Raw genomic sequence first — 13,679 nt, forward strand, 5'->3', positions numbered from 1 at the left:
CGCGCTCGGGTCGGAACGCGCAACCCGGAGGAAGACGGGCAGAGTGGAGAGAAAACAAATTTGACATTTGTTTACATCCAACCAACAAAAGCATGAAGACAAACAAAGGAAGGAAGCAGTGCAAGGAAGGAAGGAAACAAGGAAGGCAACAATGGTGCAAAAAAAAGGAAGGCAAAATGGGAGGAAGGAAACAAGGCAACAATGAGGGAAAGCAAGATGGAAGGAAGGAAGGCACAATGGAAGGAAGGAAACAAGTGAGCAAGTTCACAATGAAGGATGGAAAGAAATGTAAGGACAGAAGAAAGGAAGGCAAAATGGGAGGAAGGGAAAAAATGACAAAAAAAGGGACAAAAAGTAAAAGGAAACCAGGAAGGCAACAATGAGGGAAGAAAGGCAGCATAGAAGGTCAAAAGTTATTTCACAAGGAATGAAGAAAAGGAAGGAAAGACAACTATCATGCAAGCAAGAAGGAAAATGGAAGGAACAAAGGTGACAAGTGATAGAAGGCAACGTGGAAAGAAGAAAAGTCACACGGAAGGAAGGCACCAATGAAGTCAAAATGGAAGCAACACAAAAGGGGGAAGGCAACAAAGACAAGAAAGGAAGGCAAAATGGAAGTTTAGGCAACAATGAAGGAAAGACGACAACACTGCAACAAGGTCACGTGGAAGGAAGGCGAAAAGGAAATAACACAAGAAAGCAGGCTGCATGGGAGGACTGAAAGAAGGTGATAAGGAAGGCAACAAGGTCCCTCCATGACTTGATGTTCATCTTTCCGAGTGTCGAAAAGTAAACAGGCATAAGGTAAACCCTGAGCGAGTTTAGGGCGCCCCCCGGTGGACAGGAGAAGTCATTACTTGCCACAAAATCCCTTCTGAGAGCTTCTCCTACACAGACGACACTCAAGAGTCGTTCCCATCTACTTTCCAGTACGTCCTCATCTTCTCCTCCCGACAGCAAAATTATCCCGATCGTCCTCACGCGACATCGCAAACAAAACAACTAAGACGGAAGAAGAGGCGGAAAACAAATTTATTGTAAAACAACTCCAAGACAAAGCAAGAACATTGAGGGAGAACGACGAACCCCACGAGAACAAGACGGCGAAGACGACGAGCACCTGCGCAAAGCAAAACGCGGTCGCGCCGGCGCCGGTCAGTCGCGCTCGCGCTTGTGCTTGGCCGCTCCTTCTCTGGACAGCCTGTCGGCCTCCTCGTTACCTTGGTAGCCCGCGTGACCCGGGATGTGCACCTGCGAGAAGAAAACACGCTTTCAAGGACAATTCCATCCAACAGAACTATTTTTGAAATGTTGGCACTTTTGTCATCTGAAGGACGGTCAGCATATTAAATGCGCAACAAAAATAAAGCTGCCTTGCATACGATCACCTACGTGAAGTCACGTGCCCCCTTTTTTAAAAAAGTGAGACAAAATGGCGGCGGCGTATCGTGGTCACCCTACAAGTGCTTTGTTGAGATCAATTCAGTGACAAAAATAAAACGGCGGCTCCACCATCCGGTTTTTGCTGCATTCAAAAATTTCACACAAAAGCAGCCAACTGTACGCGCCCCTTCGCTGCTTCCCATAGGGCGGCCATTTTGTCATTTGCTGTTGACTTGAAGTGACATCGCAATGGCAAGATGGCTTTGGACGTCAACATCTGTCCGGAACAATAAAAAGAGCCGCAAAATGGCAGCTGGTCTGTTGCTGGGTTCGAGCGGAAACATACCCAGACCACCTCCAGCCCCTCGTTGAGGAGGTCCAGCTTCTCAAAGTCGTCCCTGTTGGTGACGGCGCCGCCCGACTTGAGCCGCCAACCGTTCAGCTTCCAGCCCTTCACCCACTTGGTGATGCCTGAACGAAATATCGACACCCTCAGCGCATAACACAAAATCATCGGCAATATTTGGAACCGTTTCGAGCGTGATGAGAAATGAGAACGGTTGCGATTAAATGCTGCCGCGTGTTCTGTGGCGGTCACCGTTGATGGTGAACTTGCTGTCCGTGTAGACCACCAGCTTCTTGACGTTTTGTTCTTTGGCTTGTTGCAGCGCCATGCACGCTGCCTGGTACGCATAGAAACAAGCATTTCAAAAGGAATACCTTCGATTTTTTTTTTATTTTTTTTTTTAGGTAAAAAAATATTTGGTCATATTCATATATAGATTAATATTTTGTTTTTGTCCATGTTGATTTTTTTTATTTTTTTTTATCTGTCTTGCCAATGAACCGAATACATTTTTTCATTCGTTCATTTTGTATTTTCCCCAATGCATTTCAATAGGCGTCAATTATGCAAAGATTTTCGGGGTCCGCTGTATTATTTTTTTTCTTTCTCAGAATTTGAAAACGGGTGATTCCTCTTTGAAATCTTTTTCACTTCCTGAGCCTCAATAAATCTACAAATGCTGCAAACTGCTAAAAAAAAAAAACTTTAAAAAATAAATAAATTTTTCTGACAAGTAAACAAATTAAAATTAAGGTTGTCAAATTAATTTTGAGTTAATTTAAAGTTCCTTTAACGCCACCATTTTTTTTAAACACGCGATTAGTGACCGCCCCTTACTTGGAAAGCCTGTACTGGGGGAAGTCGCAACGCAGCAGACACGTCAACATTTAGCAGTAATAAATTGAATAATAATGCATATATTTGACTGGGGTCAAGTTGTATTTTACAATTTAAAAAAAGTGCAGAATTTCACAAGTTACTTCATGTTGAAGATTGGATAGCTCTTAATATGAAAAGAAAAACGCAAGAAGCTGTCACCAACATCTTACGAATGCAATTATGCCACCTAGTGGCAGAAAAATAACCTCAACACAAATCAATATCACAATTTTTGTTTTACAGTGCAGTACATCTTATAATTTGAACTCAATTTTATTATTAGGAAATTATTGTATCAATGACTAAAAGATGCAGCCCTATTTCTATTATTTATGTTAAGAGTATGACAACTTAGAAAAAATATTTTATTGTACATTTAGAACAGATGTAAAATTTGTGATTGAGTTAACTATTGAAGTCATGCGATTAATTACAATTTTAAAATTGTATCGCCAGACACCCCTGATTTAAATAGTAATTGAAAGTAAACTCGATTACCTGTAGTAGCCCATCCCTATATTCCATTACTTGCCTGGATTTCTGCACACTGGTTGGTTTGTCTCCCCTGCACTGGCTCGGCAACATTCCTGAAAACAACAACGTTTTATTATTATTATTATTATTATTTTAACTTGGGTGCTTGAGTGTCTCCTCACAGAGGATGCTGAGGGCCCCAGTAGACGCCGATGCCGGCCCGAGCGCCGCGCTTGCCGTTGTTGGAGCAGCATCCGTCCGTGTAAACCACCACGGCGTCGCCTGCACGCACAAACCAGACCATAATAATCGCAGTCAACGCAGCCCAGTAAAAATGGATCTGTGAAGTCGACTTATCGCCGCCAAGAACCGTGAACCAGTTCATCTGTGAGCACAAACATCAGAATGCGATAGCGTAAGACACAAGCGCAACTTAGCACAAACATACGCAAACACTTTACCCATGTAGGTGAATCCATCGTTGGTGGCTGAAGACGAGCTGTGAGTGTGTTTGGTGCGTTTGGATGGCACGACAGCCTCCTGCTGCCATACCGCCTCCTCCGCCACGTGACTTCTCTTCTTACCTAGCGGGATGTATTCCAGAGGTTCGGGCCCTTTTTTGGGAAGCAAATACACATTGGGCTCCTCTGCAAAAAAAAAAAAAAAAAAAAAAAAAAAGCCAGTGAAGGAAACAACTTTCCCTCCAAAAATGGAGTGGCGAGATGAAGCAGAAGAGTGGAAGTCCTCCATGAACGCACCCGCTTTGGGCAGCTCCAGCGCTGCAGACGACTCCCCTCCTCGAACAAAGGCCCATGCGTGCTCCTTGGCGCCAAACTTCTTAAAGGAAGCAGACGGGAATTTTTCCACTTGGGCTTTACACTCCTCCCTGCAGAGACAGCATAAATGAGAAATATTCTACAACAAACTCCACGGCTGCAGCCATAAAACGAATTTACCAGCACGTGTATTAGCACATCGAATAACCATATTATCACCTTAAATTGTCCTATCAATCTTTGTCTCAGGTGTGCGGGAGGAAATGATCTAATTTCACTTAGTTGGCTCACATAATGTAACTTTATCTATTGATGCAAGTGATGTATAATTTGATTAGCAGCGTTGTGCATCCCCCATTGCCATTCATGTCTCATGTCAGCTTTGTGACCAACTAAATACATATATATATTTTTTTGTAAATTGAGATTAACTCACATCATTTCAGCATTATGTACTTATTTTTTTTATAGTTTTTGTTTATTTGGAGGTGTGCTGTGTGATTTTTTTTTTTTACCCAATGTAAAAGTACACAAATGTCTTGTCTGTTGTTGAGGTTCATGGAAATATCAAAGAGGAGTCATCTGTGCGCCGAATTGAGGAAAGAAACTATGTGCTTTTCAAAAAGTTTCAAATAAACATTTAGCCGCTGTCTTACTTGTCCGCACTTGAAAAATGCTTAAAATGCGACAACTCTTAACGGAGTATGGCAAGTGCCAGCTCCCAGAACGAAAGCCCGATGGGTTACATTTCCTCGAAACACGAGTGACATTATTTACTAAATCGTCTCTCACCAGGTGTCGTAGACACCAGGTTGGAATCCTTTTCTCACGGCGTAGAAAAACTTTCCTTTGGCCATGTCGTCGGCGGTTGTGTCACAAACGCTTCTTGTCAACGTCACTGCCCTGAAAAGACGAGCTAGTCTCAGCATAACAGTCAGCGAGCAACCGGCCGAACCACGCAGGCGACTGCCATTACAACGTTGACGCAAAGATGCGTCGGCGTGTGTTTTGCAGCAGGTCCCACTAAAGACAGCGATTGCTATGAATGCTAGCTGCTAGCTTGCGCAGAACAACTCAAGCACGACACGCGTCAAAACATTTTATGTTGGGGGGGAAAAAAAAGTGAAGACAAAACGGCAGTTGTCGCTCTAACGCATTGTATGGCTCTCCGTAAAAGAGTTGTATTTTAGACAAACAAAGTAAAAGTCGAATAGATGACAAGAAAAATTTAAACTTCTTCGTGCTCATAGGTTTAGCAATAGGACGGGATTATTATGGCGCCACCTCGTGGACGGGAGGCATCCCCATATTTAGCTCACAAGGGACACAGACAAAACTGCATTAACAGGTATTTCACCAACAAAGGAATATTGAAATCTCAATTACTCTTGAGATTGGTCTGTCCAGCATCATCCATGTCAATATTGTGTAGCTCACTATTCATTAGATACAATCATTCCACACACCCTTGTTCAAAGAGCAGGTTTTTGTAACGTTAAACGAGACCAATATATATAATTTCAAAACCTTTTCCGCCATTAATGTGACCTTTAACTCATACAATCAACTTAAAAAGAGATCTTATCGAGAGGGGAAGACAATTACTTAATTTGTCGGTGTTGTGCTGCTAGGTTAGAGTCGCTGGGTTAGGGTTAAGGGTTCGTCGCTCAGATGATTTCGTAAAATAGCAGTCAGTTAGTTACGCAGATGCTGGTACTTCCGGTCCCAGATCACAGGAAATTCGTTTATTTCTTAGGTTCTCTCTTTAAATTTAAATATATATATGTATATATACAAATATATAATACTGTGTGTGTGTTTTTAAATGTAGTGGCTTAACCTGGTGGAATTAATTTCATAGACAAAATTTATCCCAAGGCTAAAATGGGTAAACATTGCCATCTGCTGTCGTTTAGTTGTAACTGCACATCCATGGGAAAAAAAAATTGAATAAAAAAATAATAATTTCTGTGTGTAGTCACGGTTGAAAGTTCTTAATTGTGTTTTAAACCCTGTTTTTTTTAATGAAGATGCAAGATACTAAAAGTAAAAAAGAAATGAAATGATATTGAGCACCACACACACATTTGCGCCATTTGCATTTATTTGAAAACAACAGTTCATGTTCGTTTGCATGTCATCGTACACACACCCACGCACGCGTTTCTGAGTATTGTGATTTATATGACACCAGCACAACACCGATCCTTCTTTTCATAAGCGCGTCACGTCTAGACACTCACCTGGCTTTCACCAGGTAGAAAGAGATTAGAAAAAAACACACACACACACACACTTTCTCTTACAACTGAATATTGACGCCATTCAGATAATTTGATTGACGGCAATAATAAATAATAAAAAAATTATTTTTTTTTTATACAAAAACAAACTACTCACGCTTCGTGTACACTACATGTATGTATAAGTATGTACGTATATGTACATATGTACATTTACACGCTCATTTTCAAGCTGATTTTGGAAAGTTTGAATGAGGAAGGGAATTTTTATTTTGTTTAAAAAAAGTCAGGCTTGACAGCCAACCTGTTTACCCGGGCTGGCGTGGTAGCTTTAAAGTGCCTCGTTGTTGGCTGTGAGTGCATGTCGATCATGGAGAGAAGGCAGAAGAAGGAGGTGATTTTTTTGTTTTTAAAGTCATACGTAAGAAGGCGCAAGATATTTTGCCAGGTCGGTATAGATGTATTTGATTGAGGCGATCTATTTTCCACTTGACAGCGACTTTGAAACATGCAGAGGGGGGCGGGGCTTCAAGGATGTCGTCGTAGCTTATATGATGTAGAATATGGGCGGGAGTTGGATTATTGTCCCTCCCGACCGCCAGGCGGCGCTGTCGAATTCAGTTCATGCTGAAACATTGCTTGGAAAATATTCGTGAAACTTTCACCACGAGAAGAAGAGCAGAGGAAAAAAAGGTCTGAATGCAAATGTGTTGATTATATATCGTGAACGGATGAATTCATACGCAGGCTAAATATTTTTGACATGTCCTCGTGTTGTGAATATGTATCGCTGAGGTCAGCAAGAAAAGCATGCGGGACATAGAAAAAGGTGGCCACCACAGAAATAAGAAAGAAAAATGTACAATTTATCAAACATGGTAACAATATTCATCATCATCATCATCATCATCATCATCATAATAAATAGCATGATTCAATTGCTGCTATGGCTGCTGTACACAAAAAAAGCATTTTCACTCCTATAAAAATATGTTTTAGTGCAACCATACATCAGGATCAGAAGAATTTGTCACTTCACATCGCTTGTCCACACTGGAAGGTGCCAATCAAAACAAAAAGAGGGGGAGGGGCGGGGCTTGAAGTTGATCAGGTGACTGCTGAAATGAACACAAGCACCCAGCAAAGGCACACGGGGCGGATTATTATTATTTTTATTTTCAGTATTATTGTTGTTATTAAAGTACCACTTGACTGCCTTGAAGTTGGCCCCCGCGCTCGCACACGCGCGCACACGCACGCACACACACACATCGTTTTGATAGTCTTTAAATAAAAACATCTCCCAACATGAATTTTGCGAATGTGTGTCTGCGAGTGTGTTCATGTTTGTGTAACTCCAGAATGACAGCGACGCGAGTAAATTGTGCAAAAAAAGTCGCGTCGTCGTCATTTTGTCGCACGTCTACGAAACGTCTTTGCTCGTCTTTGTGCTTTGCGGGGGGGCGTCCGCGGGCGCCGGCGCCGGCGAGGGGCAACGTGGGGAGGCGCTAAAGTGCTGAGACGCCGGCGGTACGGGCGAGGGCGGTGACGGCGAGCGCCAAGGTTGTCCTTCCTCTAGTGAGGAAGCGGAGTGCGGCGGCCCCCCAAGGCGGTGGTCCCGCCCCCCTCGCCTCCCGTTGGCGTGTTCGTGGTCGATGCGCAGCGAGGCGATGGCTTTGGTGCACGTTCGGATGCTTTCCTCTTGTTCTCGTACGACGACCTCCCCCGCAACAGGAGGCGGAGACCCCGACGACGGCCCGCCTACTTGTCCTCTGGCGAAATTTGCAGACGTCTCCAGGTTGTCGGGGTCCTCTGACGAAGCTTGGCGCGACGGGAGGTGGGGCGAGGCCTGCTGCGCCCCCTGCTGGCCAAGAGGAGCACCGAGCGACGTGGGCACGGCGTGGACCATCTGGATGCCGCCGATGGGGACCATCGGGAACGGAGAACGCACCTGAACAAAAAAAAAAAAAACACAATTCACTCTCATTACAATGTAACAGGAATATGGTGAAAAATATGGTAAATAAGATATGATTATAATAATTATGTATTTCTTGTAAAAATAAAATCAACTATATTCAATAAAATATCAAATAAAATAAAACGTAAAATATAAGAATATAATTAATAAATATTATAAATCATAAAATGTCCATTTGTTGAAATTAAATAACATGCAATATGTCATAAAATGTGGTCTAATAAGACAAATGAAATGAAATATGGTAATATTGAATATGAGTAATAAAATATAGTCTTAAAAAAAACATAATATGGTGTACATACAATGAGCTCTTTGCACAAATCCACGAAGGAAGAAATAGATTTGTGCAAAGAGCTCATTAAAATGTAAGCTGAAACGTGTGATAAATAAATATTTTAATATATAAATGATAAGGAAAATAGATGGATGGATCTTTTAAGACCAAATTTCATAATTACATTAAATGTGTGATAGAATAGGATAAAAGTTATGAGATAAAGTTATTTGAAATATGGTAACATTAAATTAAATATATGATGGCATATAAATAATAGGCCGATATAATACAGATAATAAAAATGTAATACAATAAAATAAATTAAATCTGGTAGATAAAAAAAAAAAAGAAGATATGATCAATTTAAATATAATATGTAGTGTAGCACATGAATGACGTACCTGCAATTGTGAATGGAGAGGGAGGTGACTGAACAAAACTTGATGGGGTGGACTGGACTGGTTGCCACGGTTACCGCCCTGTTCTCGCCCCCCTGGGGAACCTGGAACACATTCCTGGGAAAAAATAAAATAAAAATCAATTCCCAACCAAAGAGAAAACGTTGGACAGTGTTTTTACGTGGAATGGCCAGAAGAGGGCGCCAGAGTACACGTCAATTCCCACAAAGGAGTGACTAGAAATTGAAAGGGTCAAAAGGTCAATTTATTTGGGATTACCGTGTCCATTTCTGCGCTGGCGGTTCTGCGACGTCCCCGAGGGCCTAAATCCGCCTGACTCAGCAACCCGGCGAGATGAGCCGACCGCAGGCCTCGCGAGCCGCCCTGCTGACTGCAAGAAAACAAGGGACGAGATGATGGCGCATCGTAACTTGAAAGAAGAACTTGATTCTTTTTTTTTGACTGACAAAATACATTTTTGTTCTTGTAAAGACTCCAACTTTTTTTTTTAATTAAAAAATATGATTTAATTCTCAGAACATTACAAGTTTTTGCCCTAATTTTTTTTATCATAACACTCAAAAATAGGACTTTATTTGATTAATATTCCAAATTGTCATCTCGAGGAAATTATTTTTGTTTTTGTAATAAATAAATAAAAATTCCACGCAAAAAATATATATGGCTCTTTTTCTCTCAAAACACATTGTAACACTAGAAAATAGAATTTTTTTCGTAAAATTTCCGACTTGTCATCTCATCAAAATACGATTAAAAATGTTTTTATTAATGGAAAATATGACTTTATTCTCCAAACATTACGACTTTTTGGTCTATAAAATTGATCATTAGAATCGAAAATAGGACTTTTTTTGTACGATTCCAACTTTTTATCCCGACAAAATACAGTTTTGTTCTTGCACAGATTCAGATTTTTTTTCTATAAAAAAAAGACTTTTTTGCCCTAAAAAATGATCATAACACTCCAAAATAGGACTTCATTTTGTAATATTCAGACTTTTCAAAATACGTTCTTGTTCTTGTAATAATTCAGATTTTTTCATTTAAAAAAAACTATTTTCAAAACACTAAAATTTTTTGGGCGACACTCGAAAGTCAGACTTTTCCCTCCTGTAAAATTCATACTTTTCATCCTGACAAAATGCATCTTTGTTTTTGTAAAGGTTATGACTTTATTCTTGTTTTTTGTTCTTTTACTTCAACTTATATTTTATACTTGAAATGTGTTTGATGTTTTTCTATGTTTATATGTTCAATAAACCAACCCAACTTGTTTTCTTGAAAAAATCCAACTATTCTCACAGCATTACAACCAAAATTTGGAATCCGCTTTCTGAAGTGGTTTCGAACCCGTCTGTCTCACCTCTGCAGCAGGAGGTGCTGATGAAGTCCTCGCCGAGGCGAGTTGGGACGTATCATGGCCTTGTGGCGTCCCCGCGGCGACAGGTCTCGCTTCCCGGGAGACGTGGGGCGCGGCAGCAGGGCGAGTAGCGACAGGTGCCCCCTCCGAGGCGAGATCTCGCGGCGACAACCCCCCACGTCCCGCTTGGGTGACAGGTGGCGCAGTGGCGAAACATCCCGCCGAGGCGACGGGCCGCGAGGCGAGTGATCGCCGTGCGGCGAGAGATACTGGCGGGCCGACGGCGACGAGCATGGCGAGGCGGGGGACGGGCAGCCCGAGTAGTCCGGCCCGGGGGACGAGAGGCGGGAAGACGGCGAGGGGAAATCCTGGGACAGATCTTCCTCCAGGTGGGGCGGCGCCGGCAGGTGCCCCGACGCCTCCTGCGGCGTGATGCGGATGCTGGGCACGGTGGTGAAGTAGCCGAAGAGCGGCGGCGACGGCTGCGAGGCGGCCGCCGTGACGGGGGCGCCGTACGGGCTGGCCGAGCGGGATGACGTCCTGGGGGTGGAGTCGCCGTCGTAGTCGTCGTCCTCGTCGTCTTCGTCGTCCACCTCGTCGCCGTCGTCCTCAGAGTCGTCGGCGTCGGAGAACTGATGATCCGCCAGCGCCTTGCGTCGCATGCCGGCTTCCTCGCCAACGTCTGCGAGAAGGAAATGGGATGAATAAATATCATAAACACGTCAATAACAATAAATATACAATATAAATGAATACATATCCTTACTATGGTAGTAATTATAAGTAAATAATATAAATATCAGTAAATTAATAACACAAAATACAGAAGGCCTAAGAATAAAGATGTGTTTTGAGATGAGTTTTTAAAATGGAGAGAGAGAGAGACAGACGGACGGACGGACGGACGGACGGACGGACGGACGGACGTTTCTAGCCTTTTCCATAGTTTAGTAGTAGATCAGCCCCAAGGTTAGCTTAGCACTAAGCTAGTAGGGGTGGGAATCTTTGAACGTCTCACGATTCCTTTCCGATTTTTGGGTCTGCGATTCGATTCAGAATCGATTTTCGCTAAAGAACGATTTTTGATGCAAAATGATTTGATTGATTTTTGCTTCAAACCCTCACCCTGGAGGTTAAAGTAAGTTCTTTTAAACCAAAAAGGAAAACTTTTCCGCAGGTCGACGCGGCTGCGTTAGCTTTGGTACACTGCGATATGTTTTCTAACAAGTCAATGAGGCTTCCTAAAGCGCTTTGGACAACATATGATGTCGATAAAACACCATATAAGTTTACTCCATTTACTAATATGATCAAATTAGATTTGTCATTTTTTGGACCACAACGTGTTTTTTTAATAGCGCATTCGAGTTGATTCGGGATTGCTACTCACAAACTCTGTTCATACCATAACATTTGCATCCTCTGTTAAGAGTGTCATGTACCGAAAAACACGTCCGACTTCCAGGACGTTGGCATTTCTCGCGCTCCAAAACGTTGGCAAAAAAAAAAAAAAAAAAAAAGTCAACGTGTGAACAGCGCGCTTACCCGCATCGTCGGCCTCGCCGTCGTCCACAGAAGACGTGGACACGCCCAACTCCAGACACTTCTTCAGGTGAGCTTTTGATTTCATGTGCTTGGTCAGATTCCCTGCGCGCGCACACACACACACACACACACACGTACACACAAGCCTCTTTCACAAAAACTGCCAGCGAAGCAGAAAAAAAGGAGAATATCTTGGGCGAAGCAATCCCCACCTTTGGTCTTGAAGGCAAAGTTGCAGAACTTGCAGACGTAGGGCCGCACGTCGGTGTGCGTGCGGATGTGTTTCTTCAGCATGCTGGGCTTCTTGCAGCGAATGCCGCACTCCTCGCAGATGTACTTGCCCCGCCCCCGCCCCCGCACGTACACGTAGTCCTCGTTGGACTTGTACCTGCGCGGGGAAATACGGGGCATACATGAGCACGCTGGTTCTTTTTTTTTTCCGTTCCTGGGTTATAAGTGCATTTTTGTTTCACAAAATCAGTCACATGTGTTCGATTAACCGTATCGGTATCGGTGCGTTGTCACAATCAGCAAACATGATGCGGTCGCTAAAAAAGGGGGCCTGACTGCAAAGTTTTTCAGTTCTTTCTTCGGACGTGACACTTATTTAAAGATCCAACCGGCGGCAGGACGCGTGTGTCACCAAGCAAAAAAATTCCCGTCTGTTGTTGGTCAAAATGGAACATTCTGGACAATGTCCAGAATGTTCCGACGGCGTCTGACTCACGGCGACGCGTCCCGTCCGGCAGGTTAACGCCGCATGTCAGGATCCGCTCGCCTTTGGAAAGACGAGATGTTTACGCAGCTGCGGCCGCTTAGCCAATGAAGGGAAAAAACGCCGGCGTCCAAACGGGTGAAAAGTCCACCCGAAACGTCCTTCCCAACACTCGCTTGACCCACTTTGTGATCCCGATCCACCAATCGAGAATCGCGGCTTTCACGCGCAATTACAAGTCGCCATGTTAGAACCGTGGACCCAAGTCAAGGTGACTACTACTTTCCCCAAAACACCAGCAGGCTCCTTAAAGTGCTAATCACGCGTTAGCTTGTGACTCGTTAAGGCTGAGGTCAGCTTATTTGAAATCTTCAAGCAGACTGTAGACCAGAGGTGGGCAATCTCGGTCCTCGAGGGGCCGAAGTCCTGCAGGTTTTGGAGGTGTCTCACTTCCAACACAAGCTGATTCCAATCAACAGGATCGTTATCAGGCTTATGCAGAGCAGCTGTGTTGGAGAAGGGCAACATGCAAAACCTGCAGGACTCCGGCCCTCAATGCCCACCTCTGCTGTAGACTCAAGACCAGAAGACTGGTAGATTTTCTGGCTGATGTGAGACAACGTGGTCACGCGCAAGTTTTTAAACTTTGGTGCAAATTTAGGTGACGTGGCGGCCGTGGGAACGGATCGACGTCGTAAACCGAGGACGCAGAAAGCTGCCGTTTTCCGAGTACGGAGACACTCGTGAGAAAAAAGCTGGTGAGTGAAAAGAACAATGGCGGGCCAGCTGTCGTTGTGAGCGTTTTTTGTGCTCGTGATATCTTTAGCAGACTTCTTTCTGGCCGATTCACGCAGGCACAAAGAACAAGTCTCATGTTGAGCTGGAAAAGTGGATATCTCGCTTTAAACAGATGTCGTTCAAGTTCACCCACAAGTCACTTGTGCTACTTTTTGGATTTGGGGTCGAGATCACTTTCGGGTTTTTTTTAACATCGCTTTTCATCTCAATCGATCGATCGATCGCAGGAATTCGATTGGCGTGTTGACCGCACCCGCCTTCGAAGATCCTGATGCGAGTCGGCTCGGCGGCAGTCCGTTTGATCGACACGTCCTTCTCCACGCGCTCCTCCTTTGGACGCTCCCACAAGGCCACATCCTTCATCTTCCTTCCAAAATGGCTGATATCAACCGGCATCAGTTCTGGTTTCAGCTGCAGAAGGAAAAGGTGCGTCAATATCGATTCGTCTCACTCGATAGTCGATTTTTTTGCGTGCGGGGG

At 43.6% G+C, this 13,679-nt stretch overlaps 2 protein-coding genes across 6 annotated transcripts in view; both read right to left on the bottom strand.

The window, feature by feature from the left end:
* Window positions 1-1,013: 1,013 nt before the first annotated feature.
* rnaseh1 (ribonuclease H1) lies at window positions 1,014-5,549 on the bottom strand. Of its 2 annotated transcripts, XM_086061889.1 has the most exons (9): window positions 5,464-5,549; window positions 4,651-4,761; window positions 3,841-3,968; window positions 3,544-3,729; window positions 3,265-3,364; window positions 3,137-3,195; window positions 1,982-2,062; window positions 1,730-1,854; window positions 1,014-1,251 (listed from the first exon to the last, which is right to left on the bottom strand). In XM_086061889.1, the coding sequence occupies exons 2-9, from the start codon at window positions 4,713-4,715 to the stop codon at window positions 1,156-1,158; spliced, it is 840 nt and encodes a 279-aa protein (XP_085918015.1). In that variant the 5' UTR covers window positions 4,716-4,761; window positions 5,464-5,549; the 3' UTR covers window positions 1,014-1,155. The 2 variants fall into 2 exon arrangements, with proteins under 2 accessions (XP_085918015.1, XP_085918014.1); XM_086061888.1 differs by lacking the exon at window positions 5,464-5,549 and having other exon boundaries at window positions 4,651-5,128.
* Window positions 5,550-5,940: 391 nt separating this feature from the next.
* Window positions 5,941-13,679, bottom strand: part of hivep2a (HIVEP zinc finger 2a) — a 56,235-nt gene continuing 48,496 nt past the window's right edge. For all 4 annotated transcript variants that reach the window (XM_086060611.1, XM_086060613.1, XM_086060610.1 and 1 more), the window contains 7 exons: window positions 13,453-13,610; window positions 11,899-12,074; window positions 11,687-11,788; window positions 10,145-10,823; window positions 9,040-9,151; window positions 8,764-8,877; window positions 5,941-8,052 (listed from right to left, as the gene is read on the bottom strand). In XM_086060611.1, the coding sequence (XP_085916737.1) occupies window positions 7,525-8,052; window positions 8,764-8,877; window positions 9,040-9,151; window positions 10,145-10,823; window positions 11,687-11,788; window positions 11,899-12,074; window positions 13,453-13,610 (1,869 nt within the window). In that variant the 3' untranslated portion in view covers window positions 5,941-7,524. The remainder of the gene's footprint in view (window positions 8,053-8,763; window positions 8,878-9,039; window positions 9,152-10,144; window positions 10,824-11,686; window positions 11,789-11,898; window positions 12,075-13,452; window positions 13,611-13,679) is intronic.

The sequence above is a fragment of the Leptonotus elevatus genome, chromosome 18 (assembly GCF_054856555.1).
Source record: "Leptonotus elevatus isolate MCC_2025b chromosome 18, RoL_Lele_1.0, whole genome shotgun sequence".
Classification (NCBI taxonomy): Eukaryota; Metazoa; Chordata; class Actinopteri; order Syngnathiformes; family Syngnathidae; genus Leptonotus; species Leptonotus elevatus.